This window comes from Erpetoichthys calabaricus, chromosome 12, assembly GCF_900747795.2.
Source record: "Erpetoichthys calabaricus chromosome 12, fErpCal1.3, whole genome shotgun sequence".
Lineage (NCBI taxonomy): Eukaryota > Metazoa > Chordata > Cladistia > Polypteriformes > Polypteridae > Erpetoichthys > Erpetoichthys calabaricus.
In genome coordinates this window covers 126,490,164-126,510,339 of record NC_041405.2, presented here as the reverse complement: position 1 = coordinate 126,510,339, position 20,176 = coordinate 126,490,164, and the positions used below count along the sequence as shown (strand labels likewise).

Below are 20,176 nucleotides of genomic sequence, written 5' to 3'. Positions count from 1 at the left end.
GGCTGAATAGCCTGTTCTTTTCTCATCAGTTCTCACACACACACCAGATATCACATACGAAGAGTACCCTGGAAAATTATAAGTGCCAAAAGATGCTATAAAATTACAGTGGTGTGGTGTGGGGAAATTAAAACTTCATAGCGTTTGCTTACACCTCAGACACCCCCTGTTTGTAGACACATTCAGAATACTGACTTAGAACAGCTGGAATCTTGATGTAAGACCACCCTGTATATTTCTCAATCCAATGTGTATTTTGTATATTATTATTTGTTTTATTCATTTGCAAATAATAATGCTTGGGATCATAGTTGAAAGTACACTTAATCAGAATAAACAATTAAATTATGATCACTAGTTCGGTTTGAATCCTAAAAATCATTATTCTTACAAGGTATGCGTACAAAAGGGTCAATAATCTTGAGGCATTATTTAATATGTATGAAATGTTCTACCAGTCCAAAGTAGCCAGCATGGTGTTCTATGCTATGCTCTCCTGGGGAAGCAACTTCAGCTCTAAAGAAACAAGGCCTGAAGAAACTTGTCAGGAAAACCTGCTCCATCACCTGGCAAACCCTGGATACACTGGAAGTACCACTAGAAAAAAACAATGGTGGAAAAACTAGATGGCATCATGAAAAAAATCTCTATGAGGAGCTCTCTTAGAGCACTTTCAGCCACAGGTTCATTCCACCAAGGTGTGCTAAGATGCACCACTGGGGTCTTTTCTGTCCACTGCTATCGGGCAATACAATGCCTTCTCCCAATGTATTCGTTAAGTTCATTTTGAACTTGCTGCACAATATAACTGTACTCATTTATTGGCTGTATTATTTGTCCTTGACTTTTGTTTTTTTTTTCCCTGTTTCTGTATGCATCTGAATTTCTTCTTGGGATTAATACATTTTATGTAAATACACCATTCATGAGGTTTGTAAACCCTTCGGAATTACTGTACTTACTACTTATAAATAGTTAACATCAAAACAATTTGCAGTGAAATTGCGTTTTAATTTTGCCAAAAAGTTTACAAAATAAACTGCGCTTTACTTCTAGTGAAATTCATGCCATAGGAACTAAACATCTTTCTTTTTGTCTCCAATCTTGAATCATTTACATGCATTAATTCCACATACAGTACATCATCCTGTTATTTAGTATTTAGATAAAGATCACTAGTAGGGAGTCAACAGACTCATTTTCTGTCATGTGTGGACATTTTGTTGAGCCGCCAGACATGTTCATCAGGTACGATTCAGTCCCACTTTCCCAGGTATGACGACAGTCTTGGGGATTGCAATTCTAAGGCTGCATCAGAGACAGAAAAGAAACATGAAGCTGCACAGTTCTTGGAGAGAGAATGTGCTAAACCTCCTTCTGCTGGAATCAACAAACAGCAAAGCGCCATCGCTGGCAAACAGCATGACTTAGCATGGTGCATCTTGGGGAAAAGGGGAGTGGATTGTGATATCTCATTTTAGAGAAATGCATTGCACACCTCTGCGATGATGTGAATGAGAGGCATAAGTAGAACTGATTGGCTACATGCATGCATGGCTGAAGAAAAGAGATTCAGGTAAACACAAAGTTTTGCTATTGCGAAATCACCTGTGAAACAGTTTAGCGGCAGTTTCAGAAAACTGTACAAATCATAACATATTTTGCTCCTCACTTCTCCTAAGAATGTGGTTTATTCTTCAGTTAAGTGACAAATAGACAAACACAATCTGCTTAAACTAATTGAAGGCAAACCACTGTACTAGTGTTGTAAATACTGAACAGGTTGTTTAAACATTCACAGGGTAACAGTAGCAGTAGTATTGTCATATGTACAGAGAAGTTCTTACAAGTTCAGCAAACGTGTAGCACATAGCTACTCTCCCGAGGACAGACTCTACTCCATGGAATAGAGGAAGAAACGAGGCTTAACTAACGTTCAGTTATGTTCACTAATGTTCTCAGTTCATTTAGTTTGTCTGTTGATACTTTACAAAAATGTATCTTCAAGAAGGTGGATATATTTTATTTAATGAATGTAGCAAATTATAATACTGAAGCAAATAGCTATATCAAGCAGGTGTTATCTGTAACGCAATGGCACCTCCAATAGCAGTCGCTCCTGAGAGTCATAATTGTTTATTAAGTGCCACCCCTTATCACTTCATTAGGTATTAAAAAAAATTAAGGAAAGCACATGGGGGAAAAACCAAAAAAAAATGAAGATGGGGTGAAGTCTGTAAACCTCTCTATTTCAATAACTGATAGATCCTTCAGCAGCAATATCCACCAACAAACATTTCCTGTAGCTTCTCATCAGACGTGCATGATCAATTCTTAAACGCTTCCTTCTTGCAAAACTGTTTCAAGTCCATTGATATTTCAATTTTTTTTTTTTTTTTGAACATCTCTCTCTTCAGCACCTCAGGTCTCACTGAGGTCTCACTGAACTCTGACTTGGCTATTCCAGAACACCAGTTTTCTTCTGTTTAAGCTGTTCTGCTATAGATTTGCTCTGGTGTTTCGGGGCATTGGTGTTGCATCACCCAAGTTCGAATAAGCTTAAACTATCAAACATTGCCTTGATATTTTTTGTGCTCCACCGAAGGTTCTCCCCCCAGTAGTCTCAAAGTGGGGGGAAAAAAAACAAAAGGGAGTTAATCCTTGTAACCACATTAACTCAGCTGGCAGCTCACTTCTGAAAAAAGGCCAAGCAGGTGGAATACCAGGATGACATGTTACTTACATTCGACAGGCTAAAGACGTTTTGCCAGCCTCCTTCATTTCATGCAAGGCCTGCAATCGACACTTGACTAGCTCCGTGGGACACAGTGCAAGTGACGAGAACACTGAGGCGAGGGAGCCTGCAAATGCACTCTGTACATCACTGAAGGAGTAGAAAAAATACAAGTTAGAATGCTGAAGAATTTTAAGTTTGGGTCATAGCCCCATCACCCCAGATTAAAAGAAAAAATCCACTAATGTGAAACCTTCTAGCAAACATGTAGGAAAAAACTGGACATTTAGATGGCACATATTTTATATTCACTTATAGCAAAACTACATGACCTTCCTTCCATTAACTAATCTCACTCAACCCACTGGGAATGAAAGGTCATCAGGATGGTTCAGCAGGCTATCACAGCATATTGGAAGCTGCCAACTGCCCGAACACTCATGTCTTTGGGATGTTGAAAACAATAACACTCAAAAATAATGGGTGGCATTAAGCCAGATGGGTGGCATCCAGAAGAAGCAATAGATTTATGAGAGTTGTAATGATTTACATGAATATGTTGATCACATTGCATTCATTCCTCAACTACATCCCATGAAAGAGAAAACAAAGCTAACATGTGCTTTATGAGATCCACATCTAAAGTCCAATGGGACTTGGTGCTCAGATTTGCTTCTTAAGGACATTTCAGCACAATGAAAAAAAAAAATTAACCTAACAACACTGTAATTTAGAGTAACAATACTAGCAGAGGAATTGCAAACTTTCCAGGATGCTGGTTTTCAGTTCTCAGAGAGCTCTTAATCTCAATTTTCTTGTGCTTCATATTTAAACAGAGTCTCAGCTTGAAGTGTTCATCACACCTTTTTTTGAATAGTCCACTCTTGCCTCCATTCTTCTTACAAAGGAGTTTTAAGTGAGGAACCCATGGTAATGGCTTTGAAGTTCACCCACAGACAAACTGCTAGGCAACCCAAATTGTGACTGGGACAAACCCCCCAAGTTCTGAATCAGTGTTGAACAATTTTGAAAGCCAGAATGAGTGAAGACTGTTACCATCTTCATCATTAAAGCTACATATTTTGTAGTATTTGGCGTTAGGTGTGCACCATTATGGGCATAACTGAAATTAAGAGTTGTAAGATCTGGGTGAATGTCACACTCTGGACAGAACACACACCCTCATCCCAAAGACCTGCATGATGGCTTAATCAGTAACCCTAAAGTGTCCGTGTAACAGGCTGGTGTCCCATCTCTCTCTAGAACATTCCTACTCAATGCAAACTCTGTATTGCACTAAGCAGGCCTGGATAAATGAATGCATGAATTTCCATTGTAGATTGAGATGTCTACATCTCAGGAGGCCGAGGCGGATTTCTGCAAGTTAAATGCAAGGGCAGGGATCAACCGGACATGAAATGTAAGCTAGGTCAATTTACAGCCAGTCAAATGAACATGCATACTATTTTGGGGTGTAGAAGAATCTTCTACAGAGATTTGTAGTACTAGGGTGTTGCACCATGTTAGCCATTATGAATGTAGAGAAAAGTCAAGGAAAATGATACCTTTTATTGGCTAACTAAAAAGATTACAATATGCAAGCTTTCGATTACATCTTGCCTGAAGAAGGGGCCCGAGTTGCCTCGAAAGCTTGCATATTGTAATCTTTTTAGTTAGCCAATAAAAGGTGTCATTTTCCTTGACTTTTCTCTACAGAGATTTGAAACTTAATGTCCATTTTGCAAACCTGCCTTTTCCTCTACAACAATAATTTGGGTTGGATGGCAGTCCATTATAGATCATACCCACATCACAGCACTTGACAAGACGCTGAAGTCCCCCTGAGGAACCCATTTGTAACCTCAGAACACAGAAAGCACACCAGTTTAGCTTTAAATTACATGGACTGACAAAAGAAATCTCACATACAGAGGCACAAGCACACCAAGAAGTCCTGATTGACCTTTATGCACCTTTGCATTCTTATACGTTGCACTCGTTTACTTTTCCTTTTCATGATAGCCTATTTTTAAAGGGTCTTCTCAAAACGAGCTCCATCATTTTCCTTACCTGAGTTCTGACGTGTTCTCCAAACCGAAGAGGCGCCGAGTGAACTGTTGACAAAAGCCATAGCAAGCAAAGAGAATGGCATTCTCAGCCACATTAGCTAGAAGGGCGGGCATTGTTCCTTTAAACAGCCCATTCAGCCCATCATGTCTGTAGGTCTTCACGGAACAATCCAGAAAGCCTCTATACATAGTGGGAAAGGTCTGCATTTTCACCTTTACTGTATCAAATGGTTGTCCACTTACAACGCAAGCAACACCACCTACAGAGGGAGCAAATAATAAATATAAATCATTTTAAAGATGCTACTGATGAAGAATTGTAGTTTTTTGTATTTATGGCAATGTTCTGGTTTAACAAATTTGTGTACTTTAAGTTTCACAGATTTGGGGCCAACATGAGGGTTACTGTCCAGAGGGCGGCGCACTAATACAAGTCTTTAGGGAACAAGACCGGAAAAAAATTCCTAAAGTGAAAACGACTCCCAGTGGCAGTTGGATGAATCAAGGGGTACCTGGAAAAGCAAAGACAGCACAGAAACCAACACAAAAAGATTTAGAAATAACTTTTGGACTGTTAAATGACCTGCCTCTAGAGCAGATCTGCTGCATTTTCTCTGGAATACCAAACAATGCTGCATATGGAGTACATTCCTAGTACACAATTCAAACACACAACACAATTTATCCAGTTTAATGCCACTTACTCTGTAGAACTCCCTCCTAGATTAATTTGTAATTCTCTATCTAAATCCCCAAATTCTGACTCAACTGCCTCCTGCAGTTTGACTTTTTAAATGTTGTCCCTTAAATTTGAAGGGTGTTGCCAGGCTCACCAGTTTGAAGCGATCTCAGTGTGCCAGTCTTGATTACTACAATTAGCTGCTGGGTGGGTCACTGCTGTGCATCGTGGCGTTGCACTATACCCTTCTTTGCAGTGGTCTTCGATTTGAATAGCACAGGACAGGTACATTTTCAAGCTCTTTGTCTTTTCTGTGCATTCTTTAAATTTGACTCCCCCGAGTTCCCTTTATATCACAGTTGTGCTTACTGTGTATAAGCTACTAATGTTAATTTATGGAGGAAAAAAAAAAAACCCTGAATGACTGATCCACACTCCTATGTGTAGGGCACACTACCCTGCCTATTCCCTGCACATTTGATGGCAGTTTTCCCACTACCACCCAGCTTTACATGTAAAGACCCTCCTTGCCACAGTCTCTGGCCCTTACATCACTGGGACTGCCTTCAGATGGTTCGAGTCCTACATTTTTGTGCACACCTTACAATGTGTCCTGGTGAATGGAGATGTAAAGGGGGCACCAGGCAAGCACAATGGTGTCCTAATGATTGATTGGTGCCAGACCCTCTCCTCTTCTCTCTATACACATCTTCACTTGGCCCCCTGTTACATGGTTTCTCATATCAGTGCTATGCCAATGATACTCTGCTGTACCTGCCATCCCCTCCAGATGACCACAATCTATCAGAATCTCTGCATGTCTCACTGTTATTGCAACCTGGATAAGTCTGTATGCAGCCTTGGGCTGGTGAATGATGGACATCCTTCACTAACCATGTTGCAATACTCTCTCAGTCTTGTAGATTCACTCTATACATCATCTGCAAGATCAGACCAAATCCAAGAGTGTGCAGCACAACTTCTGGTCCAGGCTTTGCTTTAGTCATGTCTAGACTACTGTAACTCTCTGCTGGCATGAGTACTGGCATGTGTCACCAAGCCAGTGTAGAGGATTCAAAATGCAGCAGCATGTTTGGTATTCTACCAACAGAAGCAGACACAAATCATCCTTTTCTTATCACTACACTGGCTCCTTGGAGTGGCTCACAAAAACTTCAAATCCACGATGCTTGCATGCAGAAGAATCAATGGGTCAGAACAGGTGAAACTTCTGTAGTCCTATGCTACTTCTCATCCACTATGTACTCTTGTATTTAATGATATAATTGGTTTGTCACTAAATCGCTAATAGAATAAGTTACAAGTGAAATTAAACTGTACAGAAAACTGAATAAAGATTATTCACATAAGAACTGAATCTCTATGGTTAATTCCAGCCAGAAGTCTCCTTGGCCTCTTCAACACCAGCTTTGCATTTCCAGATAGGTCAGTGTTTACTCCTCAAATAGTCAAACTGGATGACGGCCATTGGTAAAGAGCGACTTTCAACTGCTATCACCTTCTTTCTGCATTCAAGTGTGAATTTGACTTGAGCTACACCCATGATTATTTCGCCTGTGGTTGTTCTTTAATGTGAACCAGCGTGAAAAAATAGCAGGCCCCTTGTTGACAGCCATGGGCTTTCTTAGCACTTCTACAACTCTGACGGCCAGTATGAATTTCACTTCAGGAGAGGCCCGCCAAATGAACAAACTGAATAAGGTGGCAGCTTCAGTTATATGACGCTCTCTGGACCCCCTAGAGGTAGTAGCGGAGTGACTAAGTGTGTCATTATGAACAATGAGGCACATCCTCTCTCTGCCACACTAACACTGAAGACTTTCAACCAATGAATTATTCAGCTGACGTGTGTAGAAACACTATGGGGGCTCCTTTATACCAACAGCAATATGCTTGCATAACGCATCACTGTAATTGCTCTCTTATTATCTAAGTCTGACATTCTCCCCCCCCCCCCCCCCCCCCATCTTTATGTGTATGACTGGATTGTTGCTGCTGTTTGATACAAAATTTAATGAACTTTGGTCCCCTTGGGACAAATAAAGTACTGTCCGTCTTTCACATAACTGATCCTGGTCCTAGAAGGAAGGAGGATTTATGTGAGATATGAATATTGGTTAACAAAGGCCAAATTGCTGCAATTATTGTCTCACTTGTGTTTTCTTATTCTCTTCAAAGTTTCAGATGTCATGGATATTGATGAGAGAACCCTGCTGAATTCTTTCTAGGTCAGGTTTGGCAAAATTTGGGAAAGGGTCAGGAGTTTCGCTTAACTTGGCAAAATGCATTGAAGACAGTAGGGAAGAAGAACTACATTAGTTTTGAGTGGACTGTAATGGTGCAAAGATCTTTTAAGTGTCCCTAACAGTTAGGGAACCATCCTCCATCCACACTGGACCGATTGTGACTATAAATGTGACCTGAGCTGTGAGGCAGCAGTACTAACCACTGCACTTCCCTGAGATTTAAGTAACTGAATTAAATATCAGAACAGTGACATTTCTTGCAAATCGTGGCAACAGGAAGTAGAAAAATGAATTTACTGAGCTTTATCTCCCACCGATACACCCAACAGTGATAAAATGTAAAATCAAAACAGTAAAATGTATTGCAAACAGGAACAGGAAGCATGAATACACCAAGGCCTGGCCACCACAAGCCCAATTCACATATAAGTTACAGAAAACCAGAAGGGAGAGTAAGAGACAAGGACCCATCAAGCCCCTGCAATTAGAAGTACAGGACTGGAAATCTCCACTGATCCGCCACCCCCATTTCTAGGGATGTCAGTCTAACAGACAGACCCCACCTGCAACACTACCAGCCTGTTTAGAAAGTGTGCTGGAAACCAAACAGCATGGCATTTACAGAACTTACCGAGCAAGCTTGTGACCCAGAACTCCATATTCATCAGTGTGCATAGACTGAAGTGTGCCAATGGACCTGAGGTGGTCTCTTCACTGTGCTTTTCAGCCTCTGGTGGCGACTGCTGCTGCCAACACCCTGTGTCTGACAGTGTCACTGAGGCTGGAAAAAAACTCCACACATCCAACAGATTATCACTAAAATGGCTGGTGGTGGTGGTGGTGTTGCTGCTGCTGCTCTCTGATGAATAGATGGTGAGATGGGGCAGTTAGGCCTCAACCAGCTTGCTGATAAGGATGGAATGATGGTGGCACATCCAACAAATTGGCCTTGCAAAGCATAACAAGTCATATCTTTTTGAGAGAATAAAAATCCCACCACCAACTGCCACACTGTAAATTTCTAGAGAAAAGTTTTGTAAACAAAGTCACTGTTCTTACAAACAGACCTCAGTATGTGCGTCTCGGGAATTGCAGATCTGACATTGTGGTCAGCAACACAGGAGCGCTGCAGGGGACTGTACTTTCTCCGGTCCTGTTCAGCCTATATACATCGGACTTCCAATATAACTCGGAGTCCTGCCACATGCAAAAGTTTGCTGACGACACTGCTATCGTGGGCTGCATCAGGAGTGGGCAGGAGGAGGAGTATAGAAACCTCATCAAGGACTTTGTTAAATGGTGCGACTTAAACCACCTACAACTGAACACCAGCAAAACCAAGGAACTGGTGGTGGATTTTAGGAGACCCAGGCCCCTCATGGACCCCGTGATCATCAGAGGTGACTGTGTGCAGAGGGTGCAGACCTATAAATACCTGGGAGTGCAGCTGGACGATAAATTGGACTGGACTGCCAATACTGATTCTCTGTGCAAGAAAGGACAGAGCCGCCTGTACTTCCTTAGAAGACTGGCATCCTTCAACATCTGCAGTAAAATGCTGCAGATGTTCTATCAGACAGTTGTGGCGAGCACCCTCTTCTACGCAGTGGTGTGCTGGGGAGGCAGCATTAAGAAGAAGGATGCCTCACGCCTGGACAAACTGGTGAGGAAGGCAGGCTCTATTGTTGGCATAGAGCTGGACGGTTTGACATCCGTAGCAGAGCAACGGGCACTCAGCAGGCTCCTATCAATTATGGAGAATCCACTACATCCATTAAACAGTGTCATCTCCAGACAGAGGAGCAGTTTCAGCGACAGACTGCTGTCACTGTCCTGCTCCACTGACAGACTGAGAAGATCATTCCTCCCCCAAACTATGCGACTCTTCAATTCCACCAGAGGGGGTAAACGAACATTATTCAAGTTATTGTCTGTTTTTTACCTGCATTTTTTATTACTCTTTAATTTAATATTTTTTGCTGCTGGAGTATGTGAATTTCCCCCTGGGATTAATAAAGTATCTATCTATCTATCTATCTACTAGCAAACCCAACAATGCTGTGAGAAATGCTTTGACAAATTTCCCCGTTCAGAACTAGTCATGGAAATGGCTTATTTAAAGGGGTAATTAACAGTAAAGGGTTTTGTCCGACATTCTCCCTTATAGAACATTTCTGAGAAGGAACCAAGTTGTTGCTGTTGAATTCGGTTTCTCTGGTCTCAGCCATAGAATTCGATGGGGTGTTCTATTGGAGGAGTTACTGTGTATGGATTGGCATTTGGCTACATTTCTCTAGCTTATAATATAAATATCTATGTGTGGAAGTGTGTGCGTCTGTCCGGTCCAGAAGTGAGAGGTGGAATTGGGGTAAGGGCTGCACCTCCAAGGAAACAGAAAACTCGCTTAGCCGCTAATAACACAAGCAAGGCCAGCACGTCAGCAAAACGAAAACTCAGAAGAAAGACAGTCTCTGAGCCGCTAACAATGGCAAAATGGTATCCCTTTTACTTTTCCTCCTGCCACTAATACACAAGTGATGCGAGCACATCAGCAAACCGAATCCTCCTAGGACAGAGACGCCCAGAGTAGTTCCTTTCAATTACCTGACATCTTTACATTTCAAATTTTTTCTGACCATTTCAATAGTTTCTAGGACCCTGGGCTTTTTACAGCATGGGCTTACACAGCTAGTTTATGTATAAGAAATGTTGATTGTGCATTGGGGAGATATTTAAATTCCTTCATATTTTTTGTTTTACCCAGATTGCCGTTCCTCAATAGCTTTACCCAGGATTTACTTTGGTCTTCATTATGGGATTGTTATCAGGCTTTATATCAGCTTCCAAAGGGACATTTACTTAAGAAAACAAAATTCATCACACAAATTATGGGACTTCCAGACAGATAGGAAAGGGAAGCGCTTATGAAATGAATTATCGCTTATTGCTTTCCATGTTTTAAAAATCTGCAGTTCAACTATGAATTCTTATTTGTGTGTTTTTTTATAAAATCAAATACAGAGTAACAAACACAAAAAGTAAAACTAACTACTTGAACCAAAGTGCAGATACTTTAGGGTAAGCAGTCCAAACAGGAAAGAAGTGAAAAGGCGCAACAGACAAACCGCAGCAGGATAAACACCAATAAGAGAGCAGCACTCGCAGAATGTGGTATCACGGTGCTCACGCTAGCCTGAATTTGAACAGCTGAGCTGAAGACGCCTCCTTTTCAACAGATTGGCAGGATGCTCTGTTAATATGAGATGAAAACTATTGACGCTGAATCATATTGTAGAAAGAAGATTGCTGGTCTCAGAACACAGAGGAGCTATATAAGAAAGGGCAGAGCAGGCTCTTCTTCCTTAGGAGATGGCATTCCTTCAATGTGGGAAGTGACCTCCTCCACATCTTCTACAACTCTGATGGCCAGGGTGAATTTCTACATCGTGGTGTGCTGGGCTGGTAACATCACTTCAAGAAAGTCCCACTGAATCAATACTAATTAATGCTTTCTGCAGGTTACACTGGTCTACAAAAATATTTTTTGTTTACTTCTGGGAACTTCAGAGCATCTCTTTATTAAGTTTTTTACACTGATTTCATATATGCAGGGCCGGATTAAGAGCTTTGGGGGCCCGTAGCACATTTCAAATTTGGGGGCCCTTTTGGTCTGCATCATCTGAAGTTTAGATTCTGAACAGTTCAAACCGGACTAAATAATTATTTTACTCTCGATTATAATAAGAATCTTATAATATTTATGTGAATTTTATGTGTTGGGCCCCTAAAGTTTTGTTGTGTAAGAAATTTACAGTTTAAAAACGTAAAGATATTTTTAAAGACCAGTTTTTCAATGCTACACTTTTTCATTAAATATTGGGTCCACCATTTGGGGGCCCCCGAAATTGCGGGGCCCGTAGCATATGCTACATGTGCCTATTGGTTAATCCGGCACTGCATATATGAAATTGGAATTAAGCTAACATGTCAGGTTTTTTGAAATACACATCATTGCCATTTGACACTTTTGAATATCTATACAATAGATCAACACAATATCTAGAGTTTGAACTCTTTCCCACCAAAATTGTTTTGATGTGTTTATTCTGAAAACAAACCAGAAGACAATACCAGAGACATGTTAAAGTATATTTATGTCAATTTACCTCAATATAAAAGTGAGGTCAGCATGCCCAAAAATATTGGACGCACTCGCTTTTGTGCTTGTACTGCACATCTGTCTCCCTTTGCAAGAACCAACAGTAGTCACCCATCATGCTTGGAGTGAATTTTCCCCGATATCAGTTTTCCATCACCTTTATATCTTGATGAAATCTTTCCCCATGCTCATCTCTGACATTGCTTAGATTTGGTGGAAAAAAGTCGAGATGAGAATGTAAAAAAATGCGTCTTCGGTGACATTCTGGCTCCCATAAGCCAATAAACTTTCAGCATGTTCTCCACAAGATCAGTATAATTCTCTGCTCTGTGCTTGTCAAGAAAGTTCTGGACAACCTGCACGAATGAGGGTGTTGATTCAGTTGGCTTCAGTTTCTTTTTGAACTCCTCGTCAAGCATCAGTTCACGTATTTCAGGGCCAACAAAAACACCTTCCTTAATTTTGGCTTCACTTTTCTTGAAACCAAACTTATTTCTTAAATGCAGAAATGCTTTGCCTTTACTGTCCAGTCACCCTAGTTGTCCAATACTTGGAACATCATAACTAAAAAGCGTGACATGCTGGACAAAAATGGTTTTCAGATTTGGAGTCGGCAAGTAAAATTTGTCAAAGTACAGGTAAAAGAATTCCAGTAGCAAAATGCTTGTTGACCAGTGTTATGGGACACACTCTGGACCCCCTGGAGGTCACAGAAAAGGAGAGAATTGAAACAAAACTGAGTGCCATTATGAGCAATGCTACACATTCAACACACTAACACTGGGGATATTCAGCCTATGGAATATTCAGCAGAGGTGTGTCAAGATGCACAATGGGGGGCGCTCCTTCATACCAACAGCAACACACCTGCATAATGCCTCAATGGTACTGGGGCTGAAAAAAGTTTGTCTTTATTTTAAATGTTACTTCTTTTTAGTCACTCTGGTGTACTTTCAGCACATATTTTGTGTGTGTTTTATATATATGAGCTTCTGTAAAAAGCCAGATTCCCCCTAGGGACAAATATAGTTCTATCTATTGTCACACATGTGCACATGGGAGACAATGTATGGGCACAAATACTTCAATTTTCTTGCCAGACCAGGGTTGGTGATGTCCTCTTAACTTTTCTCCTTATCTTTCAGCCTAATCCCTCTTTCAGTCCTCAGAAGTCACCTTCCAATATCGTCACTCTCTTCCACACCTCAAGATCCCCCCTTACCCTGACATCATTTCTTTTTCCAGTTCCCAGAATTCCACCTTGCGGTCTACATCACTTCCTGTCTGTTACACATATATCAACCATGATGTAACCTTATTCATTTCTATCTGGAGCTCATATCTGTAAAGACCTTCACTTGTATTTGCATTTTCTTCAGTATACGGAGTGGATCCCCAACATTTTTTTGCTTTCCCTGTGTTTAGTTATTTGCCAACAGTAATGAGCTTGGGGGCTTCCTACAGAAAGCAAGTAGAAGTCTGGCTGCCGGAGAACCATGACAGAATAATTTACAAGTCGGAAGGTGAAGAGGTGTTATGATGAATCTAACAGAAGAAATGTTAAGGTAATAGAGACATACGTAAAGAAAGAAATAAGATAAAGAGCAACATACAGTATGCAAAACAAAACTAAAAATTGGGAAGACGGTGTCAAGGAGTGTGGAGAAAGCGGTCAAGTATACCTGGGGAAACAAATGGCAGTGTGAGTCATTGGCGAGGCCCATTAGAGGGCAGCGATTCTCAAGTTCAGTTCTGAAGGACCCCCATGGCTGTGGGTTTTTATTCTGTTTGGTTTCATAAAGAGTACATCATTTTATTTATTTATTTTTTTTTATTGATCTCATTCTTTCATGACCTATCATTTTATTCTAACAAATTCTGAAACGTATCTTTGCCAAAACATTAAATGCTTAAGTTGCCTTGACCATGTGTGTTTTTTTTTTTTGGTATTCCTATAGTGTTTGCTCCCTTAATTTTATCCAAATGCTGACAAGACTGAATGCTAAAGAGGAGCAATTACATCAGCACTGCATTCACTTGTGTGTTCATTGCTAACAAATGTCTCTTAATGAGAAGATAAGTGAAAATGACAGTGGAGTAATTGCCCTGCTTCACTGTTGTTTTCACTTGTGTCTGTACTTCTCATTGCTAATCATCAACATTTGGATATGAATAAGGGTGCAAATTTCATATAAAAGCGCAAGTTTACAAAGAAAATGAAAAAAAACTCAAAGCTATGGCAAACTATACAAATATTTATTACATTTCCTAGAAAATATTTTAGGTCAGATAACTAAACAGATCAATAAAGCAAGAATGACACATGGATTGCGAGACCGGTTGGAATAAAAGCTTACAGAACATGCGGACCACTGCCCAGGACTGAACATGAAAACTATTGGCTTATGATGTGCTGGCAGCATACAACATAGAATATGAAGCCGCATTTGGCTAAAACTTGAAACTTGCAATTTCCAACTCTGAAACAGAAAAGAAATTACACCCTGAACTCAGAATTACTACTTTCATACTCAGACTTCATCTCTAAAGTCTGAGATTGTCTGTCTTCAGACTAGGACACCAATCCCAAATGGCAGCAAATGCTGTGAACAGCAAGTACAAGTACACTTTATAGGTTTAATTTGTTGATTACAAGAATTTACTTTTAATCCATAATACTGAATATTGAGGAGGTAAACGTTAACATTACCAGCATGAACAGTAATGGACTAACCAATGTTAGCTTGATACGTGCTACTGTTCGTACACTGAGCTCAATGGTTGCTTTGTGTTTTATGGACTGCAAAGAATTGATCATGTGTGATGTTTAATGCCTGAAGCCTACACAAACAGTGGCACATATTTGTTCCTTGAAACCCAGAAGATTAGACTTCTGCATGCTTCTCTGTATTAGGCAGCTTTCAAGCACTAACAGCACTATTTATCATTGCCAGGAGTGTAAAATTTTTTAGATGTGTCAACATACCTTTGCACCTTTCTTGCTCTTTAGCTTTTTCTTGGATCTGGACTATGGAACTAAGTTAGAATTTGTTGCTACCACACTGGCTTTCTTTGGGGTCATCCATGTTTACTTTCCCACTTGGGTAGTGAGAACACACAGAGGCTACAAATGACGCAAAGGCAACTTCAGACTTCCCAGTTGTACCGTACGGAAGAGGGAGGGAAACAGTCACCAGACCAAAGGGAATAAGTTTTTCTTTGGGTGAAAAAGGACAAGCAAGAGAGTACTTAGGGCTGTGAAGGTACAGGAGCAGTTAGGGGAGTCACATTTTATTGACACTGATCTGAATTGGAAGTAGAAAAAGAAAGTCATGCTATGAAGATTTAAACAAAACTATAAAGCTGGGCATAGAGTAAGAATGGGCCTTGTTCAAAGCCTCCATTGTGGAAGCAGCTGCAAAGACCTGCAGCCTGAAGGCCATAGGTGCCCCTCAAGGTGGCAACCCAAGAACCCAATGGTGGAAACCAGAGATGAGGGGTGCCATCAGGCTGAAAAGAGAGGCCTTTCATGCATGGGTGGCATGGGAGACTCACAGAGCAGCAAAGTACCACCAGCAGGCCAAAAGGGCTGCAGCTTTGGTGGTCAGGGAAGTGATAACCTGGGTGTGGGAAGAGTTCAGAGAGACCATGGGAAGTGACTATCAATCGGGCGCAAAGAGATTCAGGCAAACTATCAGGTGACACAGATACGGAAGGCAGGGATTCACCCAGGCTGTTCTGAGCAAGGTTGGAGAAGTGCTGACCAGGACTGAGGAAGTTCTCTGGCAGTGGAAGGAACACTTTGAGGAGCTCCTGAACCCAATGGACATGCCCTCTGTGGATGAGGCAGAGTCAGAAGCTGTTGGGGGAAATCAATGACCATTTCCCTGATGGAGGTCACTGACATAGTTATGCAACTCTGCAGAGGCAAGACCCCGGGAAGGTTTTGGATATTGTTGGACTGTCATAGGTGACACACCTGAGCAATGTTGTGTGGTCATCGGAAGCTGTGCCTCTGGAGTAGCAGACTGGGGTGCTGTTCCCATTTTTAAAAGAGGGGAACAGGAGAGTTTGCTCCAACTATAGGGGGATCACTCTCCTCAGCTTCCCTGGGAAAGCTTATGCCAGGGTACAAGAAATGAGACTCTGCCCAGTTGTGGAATCTCAGATCCAGGAGGAGAAATGAGGATTTTGTCCAGACCGTAGAACGGTGGAACAGCTCTTTACGCTCATAAGGATTCTTGAGGGGTTATGGGAGTAGGCTTAATCGGTCCACATGTGTTTTGTGCACTTATGGAAGGCATATGACCGTGTTCATTGAGGGATACTATGGGGTTTCAGGGCCCCAAATAAGGGCTATTCAGGCCTTATATAATCACAGTGGAGTTGTGTCCCCTTACTCAGAGAAACATCAGCACCTAAAAAAAAAAAAAAAAGTGGGTGTGACTCTGACAGGGCTAGGTTTTGTCTCTTATCCTGTTTCTGGTTTTCATGGACAGGATCTCAAGGCACAGTTGGAGAGCAGAGGGGAGGCCAGATTAGTGACCTTAGAATCTCACAAAGATGATGTGGTCCTGTTGGTTTCACTGGGCTGTGAACTTCAGCACCTTCAAATCTGAGGTCATGGTCCTCTGTAGGAAAAAGATGGACTGTCCTCTCCAAATGGGAGGCGAGTTATTGTCTCAAGTGAAGGAGTTTAAATACCTCAGGTTCTTGTTGACAAGGAGGGGAAAAGGGGAGGCGAGATCGACAGAAGGGGGTGGTGAATTCAGTCATGTAGACGCCATACCAATCTGTAGTGGTGAAGAAAGAGCGGAATCAGAAGGTGAAGTTCTTGATTTACCAGTCGATCTATGCCCCTACCCTCACCTATGGTCATGACCTTTAGATAATGATGGAAAGAATGATATTGCAGGTACAATGAAACTACTTCCGCAGGGTGGCTGGGCTCACTCTTATAGGCAGAGTGAGAAGCGCAGACATCTGGTAGAGGCTCGGAGTAGAGTCACTGACCCTCTGCATCGACAGGAGCCAATTGAGGTGGTTCGGGCATCTGATGAATGCCTCCTAGATAGATAGATACTTTATTAATCCCAATGGGAAATTCACAGATGCCTCCCTGTGAAGGTTTAACAGGCATGACCAGTTGGGATGAGACCCTGTGTAAGACCCAAGGGCTCATTGGGAGGATAATATCTCCAGATGGCAAGGGAATGCCTTGGAATCCCACAGTATGAGTTGGCAAGTGTGGCTGGGGAAAAGGACATTTGGGCCTCATTACTAAGGCTGTTGCTTCAGAGAAACAATGGAAAATGTCTAAATTTGGGACATCATGAGCCCAAGGCTAGAAGGAAAAATCAACATCCACACTAATCTGTGTGTGCCACAAAGAGGCATATACACAGGACCAACTGCCCAAAGAAAAAGTTGGGTTTTGGAAGATGAATGCTTGTGTGCATGCCATCTTCCAGCAGATCAAGAAGGTTTTCCCATATGAAGCTAGACAATAATTGCATATGAGAAAACAGATTATAAGAAGGGCCTAGAGATTTTAGGGAGACCAACAGAACACCCAGAAAAAGATATAGAGAAGAAAGGGAGAATTGTATAAGGAACCATGGAGGTGGGTTGGAAGGAAGACATAGCCATGACTAAATACTACAGAGGGTATTGAGTTCTTAAGATGATATTTCTTACTATTCCACAGAATCTTGGAAATCAATGACCTGATTTTTGGAACAAAGATGTCTAGAGAGAAAGTGTCACCAAAATAATGAGATGAATATTTCATCTGGGCCACTCGGGTGAGAAAATCCCCATAATTAAGATTCCATATTGGAAAATAATTTCAAAAATATGGGCTTTGCAATAGGACTAATTATGAATGACTTTGTTTTTCAGTGGCCCTACACATTTTCTATTTTTTATGTATATAACATTACTTCTATTTATTATGTATTATATTTTATGTTCATATATTTTATTTCTATTTATGTTTTATGTTAATTTGTTTTGTTTTTCTTTTATTCCATTATTGTAAAGCACTTTGGCCACAGCATTACTATGTTGTTTTAAATGTGCTATATAAATAAATTGACATTGACATTTATTTTTGTTGATGCATCCTTTTCCTTATTTTATCCTCCGATTTTCTTCATTTTTCAATTCAAGGAAGACTGAAAGCAGCACAACTCAGATTAACAAGCCAGTCCCTTCTTCAGTTACACCCACCATTGTTTCCTATTGGAATCAACTGGATAATTTCTAGTCAAAGATGTATAGAATCTACTGGTCTGTGTGTGAACCTTTTTGCTGAATTCATTTATTTTTGTATTATTTTTTTTTTTGGAATTATTCATTATTGTAAAACATTTTTTTTTTTTTTAAAAAACGTGACATTTTTGTTGTTTCATAAACCATTTAAAATGATTAGTGGAACCTTTTTTGGGGTCTAATATATTCACTTTGTATTATATTTCACCATTTCTAGTTCTTTAAGTTAATTTCTTGTACTTGGACAGCAGTTCAGTTGTTAATGTTATTCATGCAATGCTGTGCAGAAAATCCAAGAGCTTTTTGTTTTAGTACGTTAAAATAATTGGCAAGCCAGCTGCAGATCTGGCACAGCAGTCAAACACAATGGATGTAGTTTGTAGAAAAGGGATACAAGGAATCCTAGCAAGCAATGGTGGAAAGAAGATTACCATCATAAAACACCTCCTGCTCCAGCAACAAGTAGAAAACAACATGAATTTGAAAAAGGAAAATTAAAATGAGTACCATTTAATGCTATACTTTGGATTTTGAGTTAAGTTCAGCAATATCTCACTGAAGTGAGGCTCAGATCCTTCTTATCGCACACAGAGCTGCTTTTTTCCCCTTTAATACAGGGGTGGGCAAAGTCGGTCCTGGAGGGCTGCAGGTTTTTGTTTTAACCCAGTTGCTTAATAAGAAGTGCTTATTGATCAAGTAACACTTCTGCTTCATTTTTGTTGTCTTGCTCGTTAAGATTTTGAACCCTTATTGCTTATTTTAGTCTTAAACAGCTGTATTCTTGGTTTTTAATTGCTCCTTATTAGCAATAAGATGCTAATGCCAAAAGAAACCAGCATGTCTCCATTTAGCTTGTTTCCATTTACACTTGTGTGCATTTATTGTGCACTATTTGGTTTAATTAAATACTTGGAGCTCCAGTTTCCTCCCACAGTCCAAAGACATGCAGGTTTGATGCACTGGCGATCCTAAATTGTCCCTAGTGTGTGCTTGGTGTGTGGGTGTGTGCCCTACGGTGGGCAGGCGCCCTGCCCGGGGTTTTTTCCTGCCTTGCGCCCTGTGTTGGCTGGGATTGGCTCCAGCAGACCCCATGACCCTGTGTTAGGATATAGCAGGTTGGATAATGGATGGATGGATGGATGGATGAATGGATAAATACTTGGAAGGAAAGTGAAGAGAAAAAAGTGAAACACTAAGAATTTCTCATCTGTTTTAGACTTCAAATCATTTGGATGACATCCTTAGAAAGGAAAAAAAATATAGGACATGAGAATGACTTGACATGGCAGAATTAAAGTACTAACAAGGAATGAAATTGAATAATTGACAAGGATTGTTTTCTAATTAAGCAACTGGGTTGGAACAAAAACCTGCAGCCACTACAGCCCTCCAGGACTGACTTTGCCCATCCCTGCTTTAATAGAAGCATTTTAGTCTAACAAATATATTAAAATGTTGGTAAGTTAGTAAATAATATGAATGGATATTTGGGCTACCAAAAACATTTAGCTGAGCGTTTTGAATTGCCATTCTGGAAAATGAGAGAGCTGAGCTTCAACAGAAGAGGTTTACAGCAAACTGAGCTGAAATGGGCACATTATTGGGAATAAATACAGAGCGATTCTAATGAGCTGGGTCCCGAGTTATGATGTATTACTGTCTTAATAATAAAGCAATACAAACGAAATAAAGATCACAGTATTCCTGGATAAATGTACGAATGAGTAAGGCATGGCACTCTTTTTGTCTTATTTGTGAATGAACTGGATGACTGAGTTACAGTAAGTGAAGGTTATTTCCAGCAAGATGGTGCAACCTGCCACACGTCCGCTCACAGCATGGCACAAATTGAAATCATTTTTTGGCAATTGGAGCATTTCAAAGGGACTATGGCCACCTTGTTTCCTGGACCTGTCACCTCCAGATTGCTCCCCTGAAATCAAAAGTGTACAAGAACAAGCCTCGCACACGAACACTTACAGCGAAGCATTGAAC

At 40.8% G+C, this 20,176-nt stretch overlaps 1 protein-coding gene across 2 annotated transcripts in view; it reads right to left on the bottom strand.

Annotated features, from left to right (window-relative positions):
- LOC114661543 (mitochondrial ornithine transporter 1-like) overlaps positions 1–20,176 on the bottom strand; it is a 58,746-nt gene that overhangs the window by 13,660 nt on the left and 24,910 nt on the right. For both annotated transcript variants that reach the window (XM_028814676.2, XM_051935216.1), the window contains exons 3-4: positions 4,805–5,063; positions 2,744–2,884 (exon numbers count right to left, since the gene is read on the bottom strand). In XM_028814676.2, the coding sequence (XP_028670509.1) occupies positions 2,744–2,884; positions 4,805–5,063 (400 nt within the window). The remainder of the gene's footprint in view (positions 1–2,743; positions 2,885–4,804; positions 5,064–20,176) is intronic.